Source organism: Camelus bactrianus, chromosome 15 (genome assembly GCF_048773025.1).
Source record: "Camelus bactrianus isolate YW-2024 breed Bactrian camel chromosome 15, ASM4877302v1, whole genome shotgun sequence".
Lineage (NCBI taxonomy): Eukaryota > Metazoa > Chordata > Mammalia > Artiodactyla > Camelidae > Camelus > Camelus bactrianus.
Genome location: NC_133553.1, coordinates 36,713,765 through 36,729,237, shown reverse-complemented (window position 1 = coordinate 36,729,237; position 15,473 = coordinate 36,713,765). Strand labels below are relative to the sequence as shown.

General features: G+C 40.3%; 1 protein-coding gene across 10 annotated transcripts in view; it reads right to left on the bottom strand.

Moving 5' to 3' along the window:
* Nucleotides 1–15,473, bottom strand: part of RASGRP3 (RAS guanyl releasing protein 3) — a 97,369-nt gene that overhangs the window by 15,774 nt on the left and 66,122 nt on the right. For 9 of the 10 annotated variants that reach the window (XM_074378716.1, XM_074378714.1, XM_074378712.1 and 6 more), the window contains 6 exons: nt 15,004–15,151; nt 13,407–13,580; nt 12,898–13,014; nt 10,611–10,886; nt 4,782–4,859; nt 1,291–1,407 (listed from right to left, as the gene is read on the bottom strand). In XM_074378716.1, the coding sequence (XP_074234817.1) occupies nt 1,291–1,407; nt 4,782–4,859; nt 10,611–10,886; nt 12,898–13,014; nt 13,407–13,580; nt 15,004–15,151 (910 nt within the window). The remainder of the gene's footprint in view (nt 1–1,290; nt 1,408–4,781; nt 4,860–10,610; nt 10,887–12,897; nt 13,015–13,406; nt 13,581–15,003; nt 15,152–15,473) is intronic. The other variant, XM_074378718.1, reaches the window with a different exon arrangement.

Genomic DNA, 15,473 nt, shown 5'->3' with positions numbered 1-15,473 from the left:
TTTTTTTGCAAGTCCCACTATCAGTACTTATTCATAATCAAAATTGCTTAAAAATTAACTATTATGGAGTGCCTATTATTTATAGTCTAAATCCATATTTATACTGAGAGTACAAGATTTTTTTGTGAAATAAAATTCAGTGTGGAAATTCCAGTAAAACGTGGCCTTTCATTTCGTTAAACCAATTGTAGTCAATTTGTCCAACCTTCCCCGTGAAATTGGAGTTAGAGAGAAGAGAAGAGAGACAATATAAGGGGTGGCAGGAGAAACAGAGTCCACCTGTGGAGCAAAGAAAGTCTGTCTGCAGAGAACGAAGTGAGCATTCAGAGAAAAAAAGAGATGAGAGTAGGAGAGAGAACACTTCTATTCTCCATTTCCTGATTCTAGACCTTCCTGAGCTGCACCTCCAGGCACTGGGATCCTTTGCCCACCTTCCCTGGCACCGAGTTGGGTCTGTTACCACCATATCACAGGCCTCCATGCGACCTTATCGCCTTCTCACCCAGCTTCCTTCACTCTTTCCGACCTCTCCTTCCTGCCTCACATGCTCCACGTAACTTTTCTTTCAGCATCTCATAGTTCCATGGATGTAGAACATTCTTTCTTTTTCCGTAAACATCCTTTCCCAGCAAAGAGCACATTATACCCCCAAAGACTTGTTCCTGCTGCATCAGAGGATGTACTGAATCCATGAAAGTTGGTGTTTAATCAATCGTCACAGTTTCCAGTGCCTGAGATATTTCCATCTTTCTCACACCAGTGCTTTGACTCCTTTCTAGATCGAAGACTCTGACATAATCTTGCCCTTTATGAACTGATGTTTCTGATTTAAATGGCATTGTGCTGCGGTGTCACAGACCTTCAGATACATACAACTGGAGAAATGATCCAACTTACCAGATTTTTTTCTACCCTCAAGTAACCAATTTATTGGGCATTTTACTATGACCCATGTGGGTTTTTAATGAGTAGATTCTAATCCTCAAACAGCCCCTCCGGCGGCAGGGGCAGTGACAGAAGTGTCCAGTGCCTAGGGAACGGAGCGGTTCTAAACAGATGACAGTATTTGCACAAGTGAGACCTGCCAGACAGGAAGGGGACAGGCGGCCTTCCTGGGAGGCTCTTCCCCAGAGGCCAATGCCGGGTAGAGCTAAGCATCTGCTGAATTGCTCCCACATGCCAGAGGGCTCTCTTCATGGCCTCCATCTGATTCCTGGGCAACCAGAGAATATACTGGGAAGACAAAGGGGCCTTCTGGCGCTCGTTTTTAACTTTCCTTCAACCACTTACCTCCACTAATTTCCGTATGTGCTTGTTGATGACCGTAGGGTCTGGCTTTGGCATCACCCCTGATGCCCACTCCAGGGGCACCACGGGCTTGGTGGGCGTTGTAGGGGAGGTAGGCTGCTGGCACAAAACACACAGTTTTCAGCTTTATCTGGGGCCTTGAGCAATTAGAGCCAAGGACACTGAGAAAGATATGTGACATTTGTGTATTAATAATATCGGTAAAAACTTATGTTTATGTATCACTTAAATGTTTTGAAAGCAGACACCAGTGGAATTTTTGTTAATGGAGTATTCTGTCAATAGACTCTAACCTGTAACTAAATACATGTTTGGACAGTGCATTCTGGTTAGAGGAGCTAACCTGTGTTTTTTAGATGGAAAAAAATATCGCTCTTCCAGATCATCCAAAAATCCTATTCAAGTTCCCCCAAATAACACTAAAACACCCTTAGACATCTCTACAACAATCCATACAGTTTTAAAAATATAATACAAAATATATAAAACACCAGTTATCTAATTCTTAGTGACAAATTAAGTGTGTGCAGTAAGCGGGCATCAGTGCACGGCCAAGTTTCTGCCCTTAACGCCAGCAATGCCAGCATCTCTCCTTATACGCTTAACCACTTCTTGACTGTTTGGCTAATCATTAGCTCTCTTGAGTCCTCTTTGGTGAACTTCCTTTCTCCACAGGTTTTTCCACGTTCTTGCAAGACATTCTCACTTAATATTGTGGAGAAAATGGTGGCGATAATGCAGAACACATTTACTCAACACAAGCGTGAAACCCAGTCCTACCAGGAGCCCAGCCAAAAGTGCTGTGCACTTTGTATCCTCTCCCTGGGACTCTCATACGATGAAATATTTTTGCTGGTGCACACATACAAGCCTGCACTAGCAGGTTTTTTATTTGATACTGAGTTGGGAATAAACATTTCTGCAAGAGGAACTGAGAAATAACTGTATTTAAGCCCCTACCAATGTTGAGTGGTGGGTGTTGCTGGAATCCTGTGGGCCACAAACAGGATGAAAAATTACCTGCCTTCTGAATATGGTACCTCCATACTCAGTCACATACACACACACACACACACACACACACACACACACACACACACACACACACACACACACACACACACGTTCACACATCTCAGCTCTTTTGGTCAAGCCTTTCATCTTACTGTTCTGATAAAGGATTAAACCCTTGGCTCCTAAACTATACAGCAAGTCACCCTGCCCAGAGCACTGCAGTAAATTCAGAGGAGTAGCAAAAGATATTTCAAACTTCCAAGGGAAATACAGCAATATTCAACATTTGTCGGATACCTTGTGAACTACCTTCTTGAAGTAGTTCACAACTCACACATTAGACCAGGCAACGTTTCTTTCAATGATTTCGTATCTTTATGAAGCAAAATGTCAATGTGGAATAAGAAATGAGTAACAATATCCAATCTGATTCCAAGATTTAAGAAATTGTACAGTGCCCAACAGGCACACACATCCACTATTGAGTAATTGCGGTTATTTAAGAATGAAATAAAAATATTATTATCAGAAAACTATTAGATATTTCTTTTGACCTAGAGGTACATGAAGTACAACATAAAAAATAGACACTAAGGTGCCACGACAAACAGAAAACTGTTGAGAGGCTCTGGGACTAACTAGGTGAGGTCAGCCAGCACCCACTGTAAGCACGTTAAAGCTAGAGGATTTAGGAATATCATCAGTAATGTAATCCTGACTGGAAATTGTTCTCCAGTTACCAGCATGTGTCAAACACTAAGCACAAAGTGGAATGACATTCCACTTAGAGAAGAGACAGAAAGGGATTGGGAAATGTGTTTTCACAGATTCATAGGATTTTAGCACTTAGAGGGGGTTTCAAAAGCTTCTGCTTTTACAAAAGATAAAAAGACTTTTTTTTAAATGTTGGATGGAAATGTGTCCTAAAATTGGCAAAACTTTATCCTGAAAATAAAGTAAATCTAAAGGGCGCAAATCAGGCAAGTGTGCTAAAATGGTTATTCCTACCCTGCTTCTGAACAAGGGGTGGTGGGAAAGTGACAGGCAGCATCCCGTGATAGAAAAAGTACAGGTGATGGAGGCAGATAGTCCTGAGAGTGAATCCCAGTTCTCCCGCTTACTGGCTGTGTGGTCTGTGAAAGACACCTGTGCTCACCAGACTGTTTCTTAACACAGTTAATGAGGTAACACATATCTGATGACATGCCAGGTATCCAACAACCAACAGGTAGAAATGAAGGTGCCCGGTTATAGGTACAGGAAGGTGTCAGGAGGTGGAAATGCTGTGTGTGCATCAATAGTGCAGCTTGCCACACCACGGCCAGCTTCCTCACACTAACGCTACGGGATGAGGGAGGAGCTTATAAATTCCTTTTTCTCAGTAAAGTTACCTTTCTTTCTAGCTCTCTCTCTGTCACCTCACTGCCTGTGCTGTATCTTCTCACATTCTGCAGTGTCCCCAGGAGACGGGCCTCTTGGAACTGGCAGGGAGGGGAATGTGCTGATGGAACCACCATACTCACTATTTTAAGAACAGATGCTACCAGGTCAACTGACTGAGACTCAAGGTCATGCCCTCCCACCTGGCCTTCACTGTGAACAGCATTCACAGTCATTCTGCCTCTTTCAGTTCGATGGTTCAGAATTATAGTAGGTATTAACAGATGGACAGACTTAGGATCTAGAGTTGTTGGTAACATGACAGAATTCAACTGGTAAGGAGGTAACACATGAGATTTCTATAAGGAAACTGATCTCAGAATATGAGTGTAAGAAGTAAACATGAACTTTTTCTTCAACATGCAAACCTCATCTTCATTGTAAATTTCTAATTTACCTAGGTATTTTTTTTATTAGCACAAAACATATCTGACCTACAGTCTACTTACTAAAAGTAATGAGGAGTGTACATTCAGTAGTACAATTTCCTCAACTCATTATATAATGTTTCTTTATTAAGGGTCAGCTATCAATTAAGTGAGACTCTAGCCAATGTGAAATTGAAATGTTGAGCTGAGTTGATCATTAGTACAGAAACCTGTGAATTATGATCAGGGTATTTACAATTTATTAAGTCTAATTTTATGTTAAATGGGATTTTTTAAAAAGCCTAGAGGGTCTAAGTGATCTGTAACGTTAAAATGAATTACTGTATCTTCATCTTCTTCTTTTTTTTTTTTTTCGGTCCTATATGTAGATGAATTCTCAGAGACGACAAACACATAGAAGAGCAACAATAAAAAGGAGTAATTGTGAATGGTATATTGCTTTATTAGCCTCTGATGAGAAGAAATAATTCTCAAATTGTCAGGGCTAAGCTGTTCTACTGGTAAAATGGGAAGAATACAGATTTAAAAAATTTCTTCAATCTTTAGATCACAAAGCACCACTATAATGGCCAATTATTATAAATGACAAACAATGGTGTTTGGCATGAATCCTTAGAAAACAACACCTACCGATTTAGAATTTCTAGGCTCCAGCACCAGTGAGAGTTTGTAAATGTCATCTTCTGTGTGATAGAGGTCCAGAGAAAGCTACAACAAATTAGAAGGAATAAATAAGTATATTGGATCATATTTATTTATATATTTATTTGTTACATTGCTGAAATATTTTTCAAACCAAATGCTTAAGCTTAATGTCTAATAATTTTAGTGAATGCCAAATATTAAAAAGCTATCATGCAGAAGTGGAAAATGAAATTTAAAAAATTTAAAAAAAGAAAAAGTTAAACCTAATGTGGTCTTCAGCATTAACCAATAAGGGGTTAATATCCAAAATATATAAACAGCTCATACAACTCAATATGAAAAAAATAAACAACTTAGACTATTGAACAGCATGAATAAAATTTGCAAAACCTTAAAATGCATGGTCCCATCCACCTAAAACAGAAGTCTTAAGACTTAAAATAAGCCTGGATAATTTCCCCCCGTGCCCTTCAATGTTAAGACACATGATAAATCACACCATTTCACCAGCAGTGAGGAGAACCAGGTGCCCTATCATTTTTTTTGACCATGTAGGCGTGAAAATTTTCCTTTAATATATTTTGTCTAAAGGTAAAGACTTAATGTGTATGAGTGTGGAGAAGGAAGAGAAAAAAGGAGAAAGTGAGAGAAAATTCAGAGGCAAAAGTATGTCTTTTAAGGATTTATCTTTTTGTTCTATCTCATTTCAAAAAGAAGCTGACATTATAAAATGCCATTTTTGAATCATTCATTCTTTCACTTAGCAAATATTTATCGGTCATTTAATATGTGTCAGGGACAATCTTAGTCACTATTCTACCTACTAAATACAATATTTAAATTAAGGGTTTCATACATCTGGTCATATATTGCTTTACCTAGACTTTATCACCTAAAGGTATTTTCTAAACATAATAAAGTTGATTTTATTATAAAATTGCCCTTAGCATCATTTCAGATCATGAAAATCCTGCTTACAAAGAATGAACACTGTATCCACCTTCCCCTGAACAGCAGTCACTCCTACTTCCAAGGCTCTGCATTTCTGCAGGAGAGGTACCATTCCCGTGTTAGAAATAAATGCTTTTAGGATCCAGCCAACTATATAAAAGTGAAGTGGGATTCATGAAAGAGATATTGTGATAGAGACATTGGTATAACAATGTCTTTGGAAAAGAGGGTCTTTGCAAATAACGATTAACTTGGGGATCTTTCCTCTTAGCCTGACAATAAGAAAAATGTGTGATAATTAGTGGAATCTGACACTGGATATCTGGATTAGGGAAACAATGGGGGAGGCGTGGTCTCTGACAAATGAGAGGCAGCTACTACTCAGCTAAGGCAAATTGTTGTCAGTCTGACAATTGCCACGTCTTCTAATTTGTCAAGGGAAGTCATAAATCTGGCGTTTTATATGAAATAGCCCCATTTAAAAACTCTGGCACCTAACAACAAAAATTTTTTTATGATTCCATGTGGGCCAAATAAAACACATCTACCATGGACAGTTGCCCACCATTTTGTAAATTCCACAGTAGGAGGCTGTGCTGGTCTTAAGCCTATGAAAGCAGGCAGCATATCTGTCTCTGTGATCCCAGTCCCAGCTTGCTGCCTTGCAATGTGAATGCTACATAAGTAGAGAGAAAACCAAGTGACTTCTTCCGTCTGAATTCCTTTTTATCAGGAGTTAATCCAGGCTTTGATGGGCATGTTCCTGTCCTCCTGACTTGGCCTCTAGTGACTGGCATCGGCATCTGCTGGAGAGGAGATGACAGCTGTGCTGGAACATCCAACCCGAAATCCAAATAAGCTACACACTAAGTAGAAGAGATGCTCTTTCAAAAGACACAGAGCATCCTCAGGTATTTTCATATGTCAGATGGACTCTGTGATGGAAATGTTTTGGTCTTCTCCCAATGTTTGCTCTCCATTTCTTAGTGATAGTATGAACCTGGGGAAGTCATTAACCTTCCTGAGTTTCAGTCTCCTGCTCTGTTAAATGGGGATCATCAATAATAGCTCCCTCCCAGGACTGTTGTGAAGATTAAATGAGCTAATGTGCATCCAACGGGGTTTATTTAGAAGGCCACACAGATGAGAACTATTGAGTTTGACTCCCAGTCAATGCAGTGGCCAAATGCCACTGTGCTCATCCATGAATGCAGAGCTGCCTTCCAGGTTATTCCTGCCATCTCTCTGCATTCCCAGCCACAATCCTACTTGCATTCTCGGATCTCCTCTGGGCTTTATGGCCATTCACAGAGTGACCTGTTCTACTTTCTACACATCTTTTTTTTTTATAAAAAGATGAGGTTTCAAAACGTTTGCTTCTATCTAACATATTTTAAGTTTGATTGTTTCTGATGTTCTGAGTCACTGTTTCAGGTTGTTGCATTTACATCCACGCCTATCCGCAAAGATGGTTGTGGATTTAGTCTGCACCTTAGGACGGACATTGTCTTGACTGGAGAATTGGAAAATAAAACACACTCATCAAACTATCTCCATTCACCATTTTTGCAATTATTTCTTCTCCTCCTCCTCCTCCTTCGATTGTAAAAGTACAGGGGCTTTCCAGTAATTTGCATATACCCAGAATGGTAAAAGTAACTGATAGATCTAAAAATACTATGAAAAAATCAGACTATTTCATACACCATGAAACAAGAAGCATCAGCTTTGAAAGCTCCTGGTAACATGAATTGGGATCATCGTGGAAAATGTCTTCTTCAGATCTTCCCTGAAAAGGGAAACAGTCCAGATCCCAGCAGCTTGGTGGTGCGGTCCTCTTTCTTTCATGTGCTCAGTGCTGTTCAGGAAGCTAAGGTTACAATGATAAAAATGGCAAAAATAGTCCCTGCTCTTATAGACTCTGTTTTGTAATTAACTTTCTTTAAATCCATGAAGAGGGAGAGATATTATTTAATTTGTAGAGATGCAAAATAAAATGAATGTCAGCAATATTCCCACATAACAGATTAAATTTCCATCAGAGAGAGAGAGAGAAAGGCCCAACCTGGGATTCAGAAGTTTGCTATTTGCAGACTTGACCTTTATGAATCGCAGCTTCTTCATTTGTAAAATAGGGACAAGGGTATTACACCCTCTGAGGTCATATCAGGGTGCATTTAAGAATCTACTGAGGAAATATATATGAAAAGTTCTGTGAAAACTGTAATCAGTTATTACAGAAAGTTCATCCCACTGCATAGAGTAAGCATTTAGTAACTGTTGACTAACTTTAAAGTTCTCATTCTCTTTCTTCCAGGGCTCTCAATCATATTATCAGCTTCCTCGCCTGGGGCCATGTTTAGAAGCAGTCTCTTCAGGCAGAAACTTGACCAAGACAAAAAGAATTACCCCTTCAAAGGCTGTGCTTATGAATGATCTCACATGCATTTGGGCAGCTGCAGGCAACCATACAGTTCGAATCCCCGGTATGTATGTGGTTCATGAGATGCTTATTGGGCTCTAGTAACACCTAGTGGGAGTCTCCTCCATCTTTCTTCTGAAGGGATTAATCCACCTGTGGCGAGGAAGCAGGAGTGGGTATTCCTCTGCACTGAGCCTTCTCTTTGTTTATGGGGAGAGAGGAAGGATCTTAGCTTTAAATGGAAGCTGTCTCGGTGATCGTGCTCTTATGAGGGACTGTGCTATCCTAATTAACAGCTGCGCTGGAACCACAGAATCAGGTTGACACTTGGTTCCTTATTCCCAAGGCTCTACAGTTCCTTACATCTAGAACCAGAAAAGGTTAGAGCCGGATGAGACCTCGCAAATGAGCACTGAAGAAGCAGGGCTAAAAGGTAGGTCTCCCATCTTGGGATTCTTGTCGCTAGCGTACACTATACTACATAACACTGCCATTACTAAATATGGTGCTAGGTGGCTTCTGGATTTTCCTTCAATACGAGAGAGAGAGAGAGAGAGAGGGAATGAGTCTTTTTCTTGTTTCTTTCCTTCCCAGCAAAAAGGAATTATTTCTTAGCTTTTATTTCTAGAGTTAAGATTTTCCATTTGCACCCCAAAAATTTCATGCAAAAATCCTTCAGTATTTCTCTAAATATCTGTCATGATAATGCTTGCTGTATTTACAACTCAAAAATTTATTTTCTCTGCTCCATCATGATCTTTTTTCTGGATGAGAAATTGCCCCAAGTGTGGGCATCTGCTCTGTGAAATTATCTTCCATCTCATAAAGACAGTCTGGACACAGACACTTGAAACCTGGGCTACACCTTGGGACTGGTCTGCAGACATCACCTGTGCCTGTGGGTTTGCACTCTGATTGGGGCTGCAACTCTGGTCACTTATTCATAGAAACAGATTTACATGGCAAATGACTAATAAATGCAGGTGCCTGGATTATTGTGAGGTTTTTCCCCCTCAATAGAGAATGTCTGTGTATTTACTATTTGTCACACAAATTCAACCCCAAGAGATTTGTGTTTCTGTGTGTTGACCACTTCTGCTTTACACTAAGAGTGCAGCTGCCTACACCTAGGGGTTCTATTCTTTGGTAAGCAATTATGTGTTCTAGGAACAGTTTGTGGGAAGGTCTAGGAACGCACTCTTACTCCTATGCAGCAGTCCTAGAGGATTTAGCCCTTCAGAGCTTCAGAGCGGTTCTTTTCTTTTCCTATGGCCATTGGGAGGAAGTAGTCAATTCAGTATTGCAGCCAAGTTTCAGATGCTACAGTGTTACAAACCCAAACAAGGAAGTTGCTCCTCCACTTGTTTAAAAAGGGGTGAGAGAATTTGCTTATGCTTCTTGCCCCCTGACAAAGCAGCAGCCAATGCGAAATGTTCTCTTCTACACACCTGTGTATCTTAAAGTGCTAGGACCTAGAGACCAGCTAAAGGTATGTGCCACAAATGCCAAAAAGTATGAGCAGTAGATGAATTTCTTCTGACCCATATTATTCCTAAATACAGCCCTCAGTTCATCTGTTGAGCTCCAAAATATGCCAGGTTGTGTGTGAGGTGCTGAGGACATGTGATGTAGAAGGCATGTAAACAGAAAAAAAGAAAATCTAATGTCAAGTGATACCTCCTATAGTTAAAGTACAAAGTGCAAGGGCAACACGTGACAGATGTATGACTGCTTTGGAAGGGAACAGAGAATGCTCCAGAAAGATAGAGGCTTTTGAATTTAAACTAGTCACAGGGGTGGGTTTTTCCAAGAAAATACAAAGGCTCTGAAGCCAAAAGCAGCAGTTTGTAGTGAAAAGTAGAGGCCCAATAGTTCCCAAAGGCAGGTGTGATGCAGGATCAGATGATGACAAATGAGGATAGGCTGACCATCAGAAAACAAGTCCTGAAGGGCCCCGAATGCCAGGCTGGGAACTACATCTGGTGGTTTGGGGAGGTTGGTGGTGGTCGGGGACAAGGAGATGACAGAGATGGTCTCTACATTACTCCAGGCCTCAACTACAGCAGTGCAGTGAGGATCCAGGGAAGCTGGTGAGTCGAGGACATAGAGAAGGAGGTGATGACTGAGATAAGTGTGATGCAGGAGAGTGAAGCACTGACGACAGGGCTGGAGAGGGCTCTAAGAACTTCAGAAGTGGGAGATGTAGGGATAGAGACTGGGCCCCTCAAAGCAAAGGGAATTTATTTTTTGCTAGATTAGTCTCAAGTCATGCTGATTATGGGTGTGGGTTTCTCTCTCTTCATCCTTTGAGATTTCTTCCCATTTATTAACTCTGAATTCAAACCCCACTCCCTCCAAATAGTGAAATGCTGGCACAGCTCTTCCTGTATCCCCTGGGAAGTGATGAGTTATTACCACAAACTCCAGTCCCTTGGACTCACCGTGAGCAAGTTGATCAAATCCAGGTTGGGTTCCAAGTGGTGAGAGGCGTTCTGCAGGGAGACCAGTTCACTCAGGGTAACAGAGAGCTGGTGCATTTTCACAATGTTCACTTTGTTCTCCTCCGTCCAGTCTGGGAAAATGACATGGACTGCTATCAAATCTTTCAAGTGGACGCCAAGGATTGGGATTTTGAAGCCATCGCAGTCGGCAAAGGCCTTGCGGTAATTACAGTAATTGCCGTTGGAGGAGACCAGCTCCATCATTTCATTCCAGTTCTGGGAGCAGATGGAAAAGTAGAATTTTCAAACAGCCTTCCCTTCTGCCCACCCCAGGCCCAGCAGTGTGTGGCTAGGAAATTCCTCGGCTACTGAGAGAAGTATCAATTGTTGATGCAGGGAAATATGAACCAGGAAAAAGAAAGTTCGAAAAATGTACCAGGCCTGGCTATGAGTTGGACAGACTGTTCCACTCTGCTACAAAACAGAACAGCCTGCACCTCTGCCTACCTACTAGGGATGCTGAGATGTCAAATAGCATCATGTATATATAAGTATTTTGCAATTCCTGGAACTACTGCAATCCACAAATACAAGCATGTATTGTATCAAAGTATGTAGTGTATTAAAATTTCCTAGTTGTCCTTTAAAGTTGCATTCAAGATATAACTTGAAGGTTAATCTAGGGCAATATCGGGTAGGAACACACTGAGGTGTGAGATAGCTGTGGTTTTGGACTCTGCCACTAACCAGGAGGGTGACCTTAAGCAAATCACTCCACTTTGGGGGGCTTTGGTTTCCTTTTCTGTAAGAAAGAGGAGTTCAAATAAATAATTTTGAAGACATACTGGTGGTTCCAAGCCTCTATGAGCTTCCATTGAAATCTTATTCTTCACAATATTTAAAATATGTTTTGCTCTTTGCTGGACATTCAGTACAAATCTCAAGGAAAATGAAACACTTACATAATGAGCCCCATTATACTTGAAATGGGTGCAGTGTTTGAGGTCAGACAGCAGTGCTTCTGTGGCTTATATCCTCTTGTTTATATGGACAAGTTATTGTTGGTTGCCTAATAGCAACCAGATCTTCCTAATAGACCCTAATTTTGATCAGTCTGCTCTTGCCCAAAGCAGCCCATGTGACTCAGATAGAGCTGTTTCCATGCCCAGGTCCAAGGATGGGTTCTGATCATCATAATTCCATCCCTGTGGCTTGTGATTGGTTCAGGAACACAGAATTAAGCCAATCAGTACATTGTATTCCTCTTGATACTGTTATTGGTCCAGGGATGAGCATGTGATTTGAGATGGTCCAATCTGTCTAAAAAAGGTCTTTAATTCCATGGGGGCAGAGCTGAAGAAAGAAGTTTTTCCTATCTCCAACTTTCATGAATAAGAGAGCATAATTTTCCTGTTCTGCAGACAGCACAATCAGGAGGAAAGGCAGTCTGATGAAACAAACAAACAAACAAACAAAAACCAAAAACTGATACTCAGAAGAAAAAAGAGCAACTGAGCCAGAGCTCTGATCAGACCATGCCTGGAGTTGACCCTGCCTCTGGATGTTCAGGTATGTGAGACAATCTATTTCCTTATTGTTTAAGCAATTTTAAGATTTTTTTTTAAACTTACAGCTGAAAGTGTCCTTACTTATACAGCAAAGTACACTCTTATAGGGAGATCTATTCATAAGAATGAACTGTTCTTTTTTGCTTAATAAGGAAAAATTATTGTGGTTTGGAAATAAACATGGCAGAAAAATCTGGGTTTGGGAAATGACCATTGTTTAATTTTTTTTTTTTTTATTCCTGACAACTCAGCTATAATCTGAGGGATTTCTATACAAGGCTTATGCCCCCCCCCTCCAATTCCTTTGTATCTTCCACTGTGTCAAACACAGTGCTAAGAAGAGAGCAGGTATTCAAAGACTTCATTTGAGGAAGGGAGAGAAGGAACCATTTTGGTCTTATTTGCCCTATCCCTGCCTCCCCCAATGTGTTTCACAATGCCTATCACATAGTAAACACCAAATACATATTTACTGAATATTTAAAATTACGATATGTTAATGGTATTCAAGGTATTCTTTCTGAGACACTTGCCACCCCCTCCAGCCTGTTTTTCCAAGTGGAATGGCTATTCCTTTACTATTTTATCCCTCATGTGTAACCTACTACTATCTAAGAAGAAACCTTTCCCCTTCTGAGTGACATTTGTTAGGAGCATCTTACCCCTAAATAATTTACAAATGAATTTTTCACTTAGGATTAGGATCTGATTCACTGTACCTTTGAAACTTCTGAAGAAAGATGAGAATGGGTCTCTTTGAGCCGAGAAATGGAACTATGACTAAGGCCTCCCACCACTGCCATCAGGGTGTTAAAATTTTTGAGCTGAAGGAGCTTCTGCAATTAAAAAAATGTTAACTTCAATACTTTGTAACAATTTTTGAATTATTCTGATCTTTTCAAGTTACAGATGAAGTCATGTACAATTTTACTAACCAACATGTAGGAAAAATAATATCAATTCAAAATGAAGGACAAATGAAATCTACTAGAAAAATATATCAATCATTTCATAGAAAAATAGCTACATTAAATGCTTCTAAAGTATGGCCAATTAAAAGCAATCTTCTTGCATGAGAGAAGTATGATTTATTCATTAGACACTTAATGGGTAGTTTAATTGGCTTTTATCCTGTGAACCCCAAATTTCCTCAATGACTCTTCTCAACAGAGTGAATGAATATCTAGAATCCTTTGAGAACCCCAGTCTAATTAACAGACATACATACCTTGGCAACATTGATAAACTTTGTGATGACTTGTGCTCTTTGCTGAGGGGTTGGTTTGCTGAGAACCATCAACTGGACCCACTTAGAGATTCCATTAAATAAAGCAATAGACCGCTCCAAGGTTGGATTGTTCTCCAGGCAGCCATGGATGACATAACTTTGGTAATCGGTGAACTAGGAAAGGAAGATTCGGAGACTCTGAATTATAATGGAGTCTTTGCAAAATCAGAAATTAGAATGTTGCATGGAAGAGGTGAGATAACTGTTTCAGGACAACATAATGATTTCTTTCCTTTCACGTTTATAATGGCATCTTACAAGGTTAACTGTTTCTGTGCCATTAACATGTTATTCTGCTGATTTTCACTCTCCTATACAGACACACATTTATTGCACACCACAGTGTTGGTGGGAGAAGGAAGAGACAAGACTCAGAGTCATATTCCAGTGAGTCCAAAATTTGCTGAGTCATAAGATCCACCTGGGGCATTTGCTAAATACTGGTTTCAGGGAACATGTCAGACCTACAGGCTCACTGTTCCTGAGGGACAACCTAAGAATCTCCATTTTTCACCCACTGCTGGTGATTCCAATGGTCAGGCAAGTTTGAGATACAAGTAAGAGGAGGAAATGAATACAAATATCATAATTTCAAGTCAGAATAAGTTCACAAAGTTTTTTCAAGAAAAAAAGAGAAAAAATAGTAATTGGATTAAGGCCACTGTTTAGCAAAACAGACACATCTTTGGGAAGTCAGCATGGGTGTCATAAGATACATAGGAGCTTCCTATCTTATAAACAAATGGTGCAGGGGGTTCCCTCTTATGGCCTGTCTGTAGAGAAAGATAAGGTCCTCTCCAAGTAGGATTATTTAGTGAAAAGAATATCTTTCAGAAATCCGTACTTCTAACCTCATGTTCTTCTTTGGCATTTTGGAAAAGAAAGAGTGACTTCCCCAGAGCTTGGTGAGACAAAGACAAAGGCTGATTGTGAACTATTGTGGAAATAATACAGCCAGTGAATAGTGAATAGGTGGCTAGGAAGAGATCATAGTCAGGAGAAAGAAAAGGGGTGAAGAGAAGGAATGCTATCAAGGCAGAGTTGAAAAGAAAAATTTAATCCAGGATCTCCATCCCTGGGAAAGAAACAACCTGATGCTGAGATTCTCCTGAAAGCCTACGATTCCTATTTTCAGCCTATACCCATAATTAGGCATTTATACAAATCCCAACCTAAATAAATATTTATTCCCCCCAAATAAAGGGCCCAGCCAAACATGTTCACTTGGGAGCAGTCAATGGAGCTAAATAAAAACTTTGAATGGTTCAATCTCTGCTGAGTATTTAGAAAACCATGCTTTAATCCTATGAAAGGAGACATTGAAAATAGCGACAGAAATATAGCTCCTGAGCCATAAAATAAAGACAGGATAATATTTATCTTTGGTTAAAAGGGATTGTTCCTGTGAAGTAAGGGCACTTTTCCAGTGGAGCACAGTGACAGAGGCTGCCAACACTTCAGAGAATGAAAACGCAGCTCTTGGGAAAGTTGGCATGGTGGTTGTTATCCTTGGAGGAATAAATGTCCAGTTTCTTACTGAGATCCTTCTAAAAGATTTATGCTCCAGAAAAGTGAGGTGCTCAGCCAATTCAATGGGCTCCAGATGGTCAAACAGCAGACAGGCTTTTCCCTTCTTGGATACTTTTTTCCTCTGTGTGACTCTTCTCATCCAATCATAGGAAGGACTATAAAAGAAGAGTGAGTCTGGTCAATGTGCTGAAAGCCCATTTCACTCAATGGAAGTTATTAACCTACTGACTCTGTAACTTGTGGCCTGCTTCCAGGGGCTTGTGCAAAATACATGCCCTGCCCTCCATATTTGAAGAGAAAACCACTGACCCATTGCCAATAGAACATAAACTTCAAGTGTCTTTCCAGATAGGGCGGGTTTGCACTGATCCATCCAAAATCTCTTACTTGGCCTTTCTTGTGAAAGGTTTGGATCAGAAGGCCGAGGTTAGGGCTAGGGATATACATTAGGGAGTTTATCAATATATAAATGGTGAT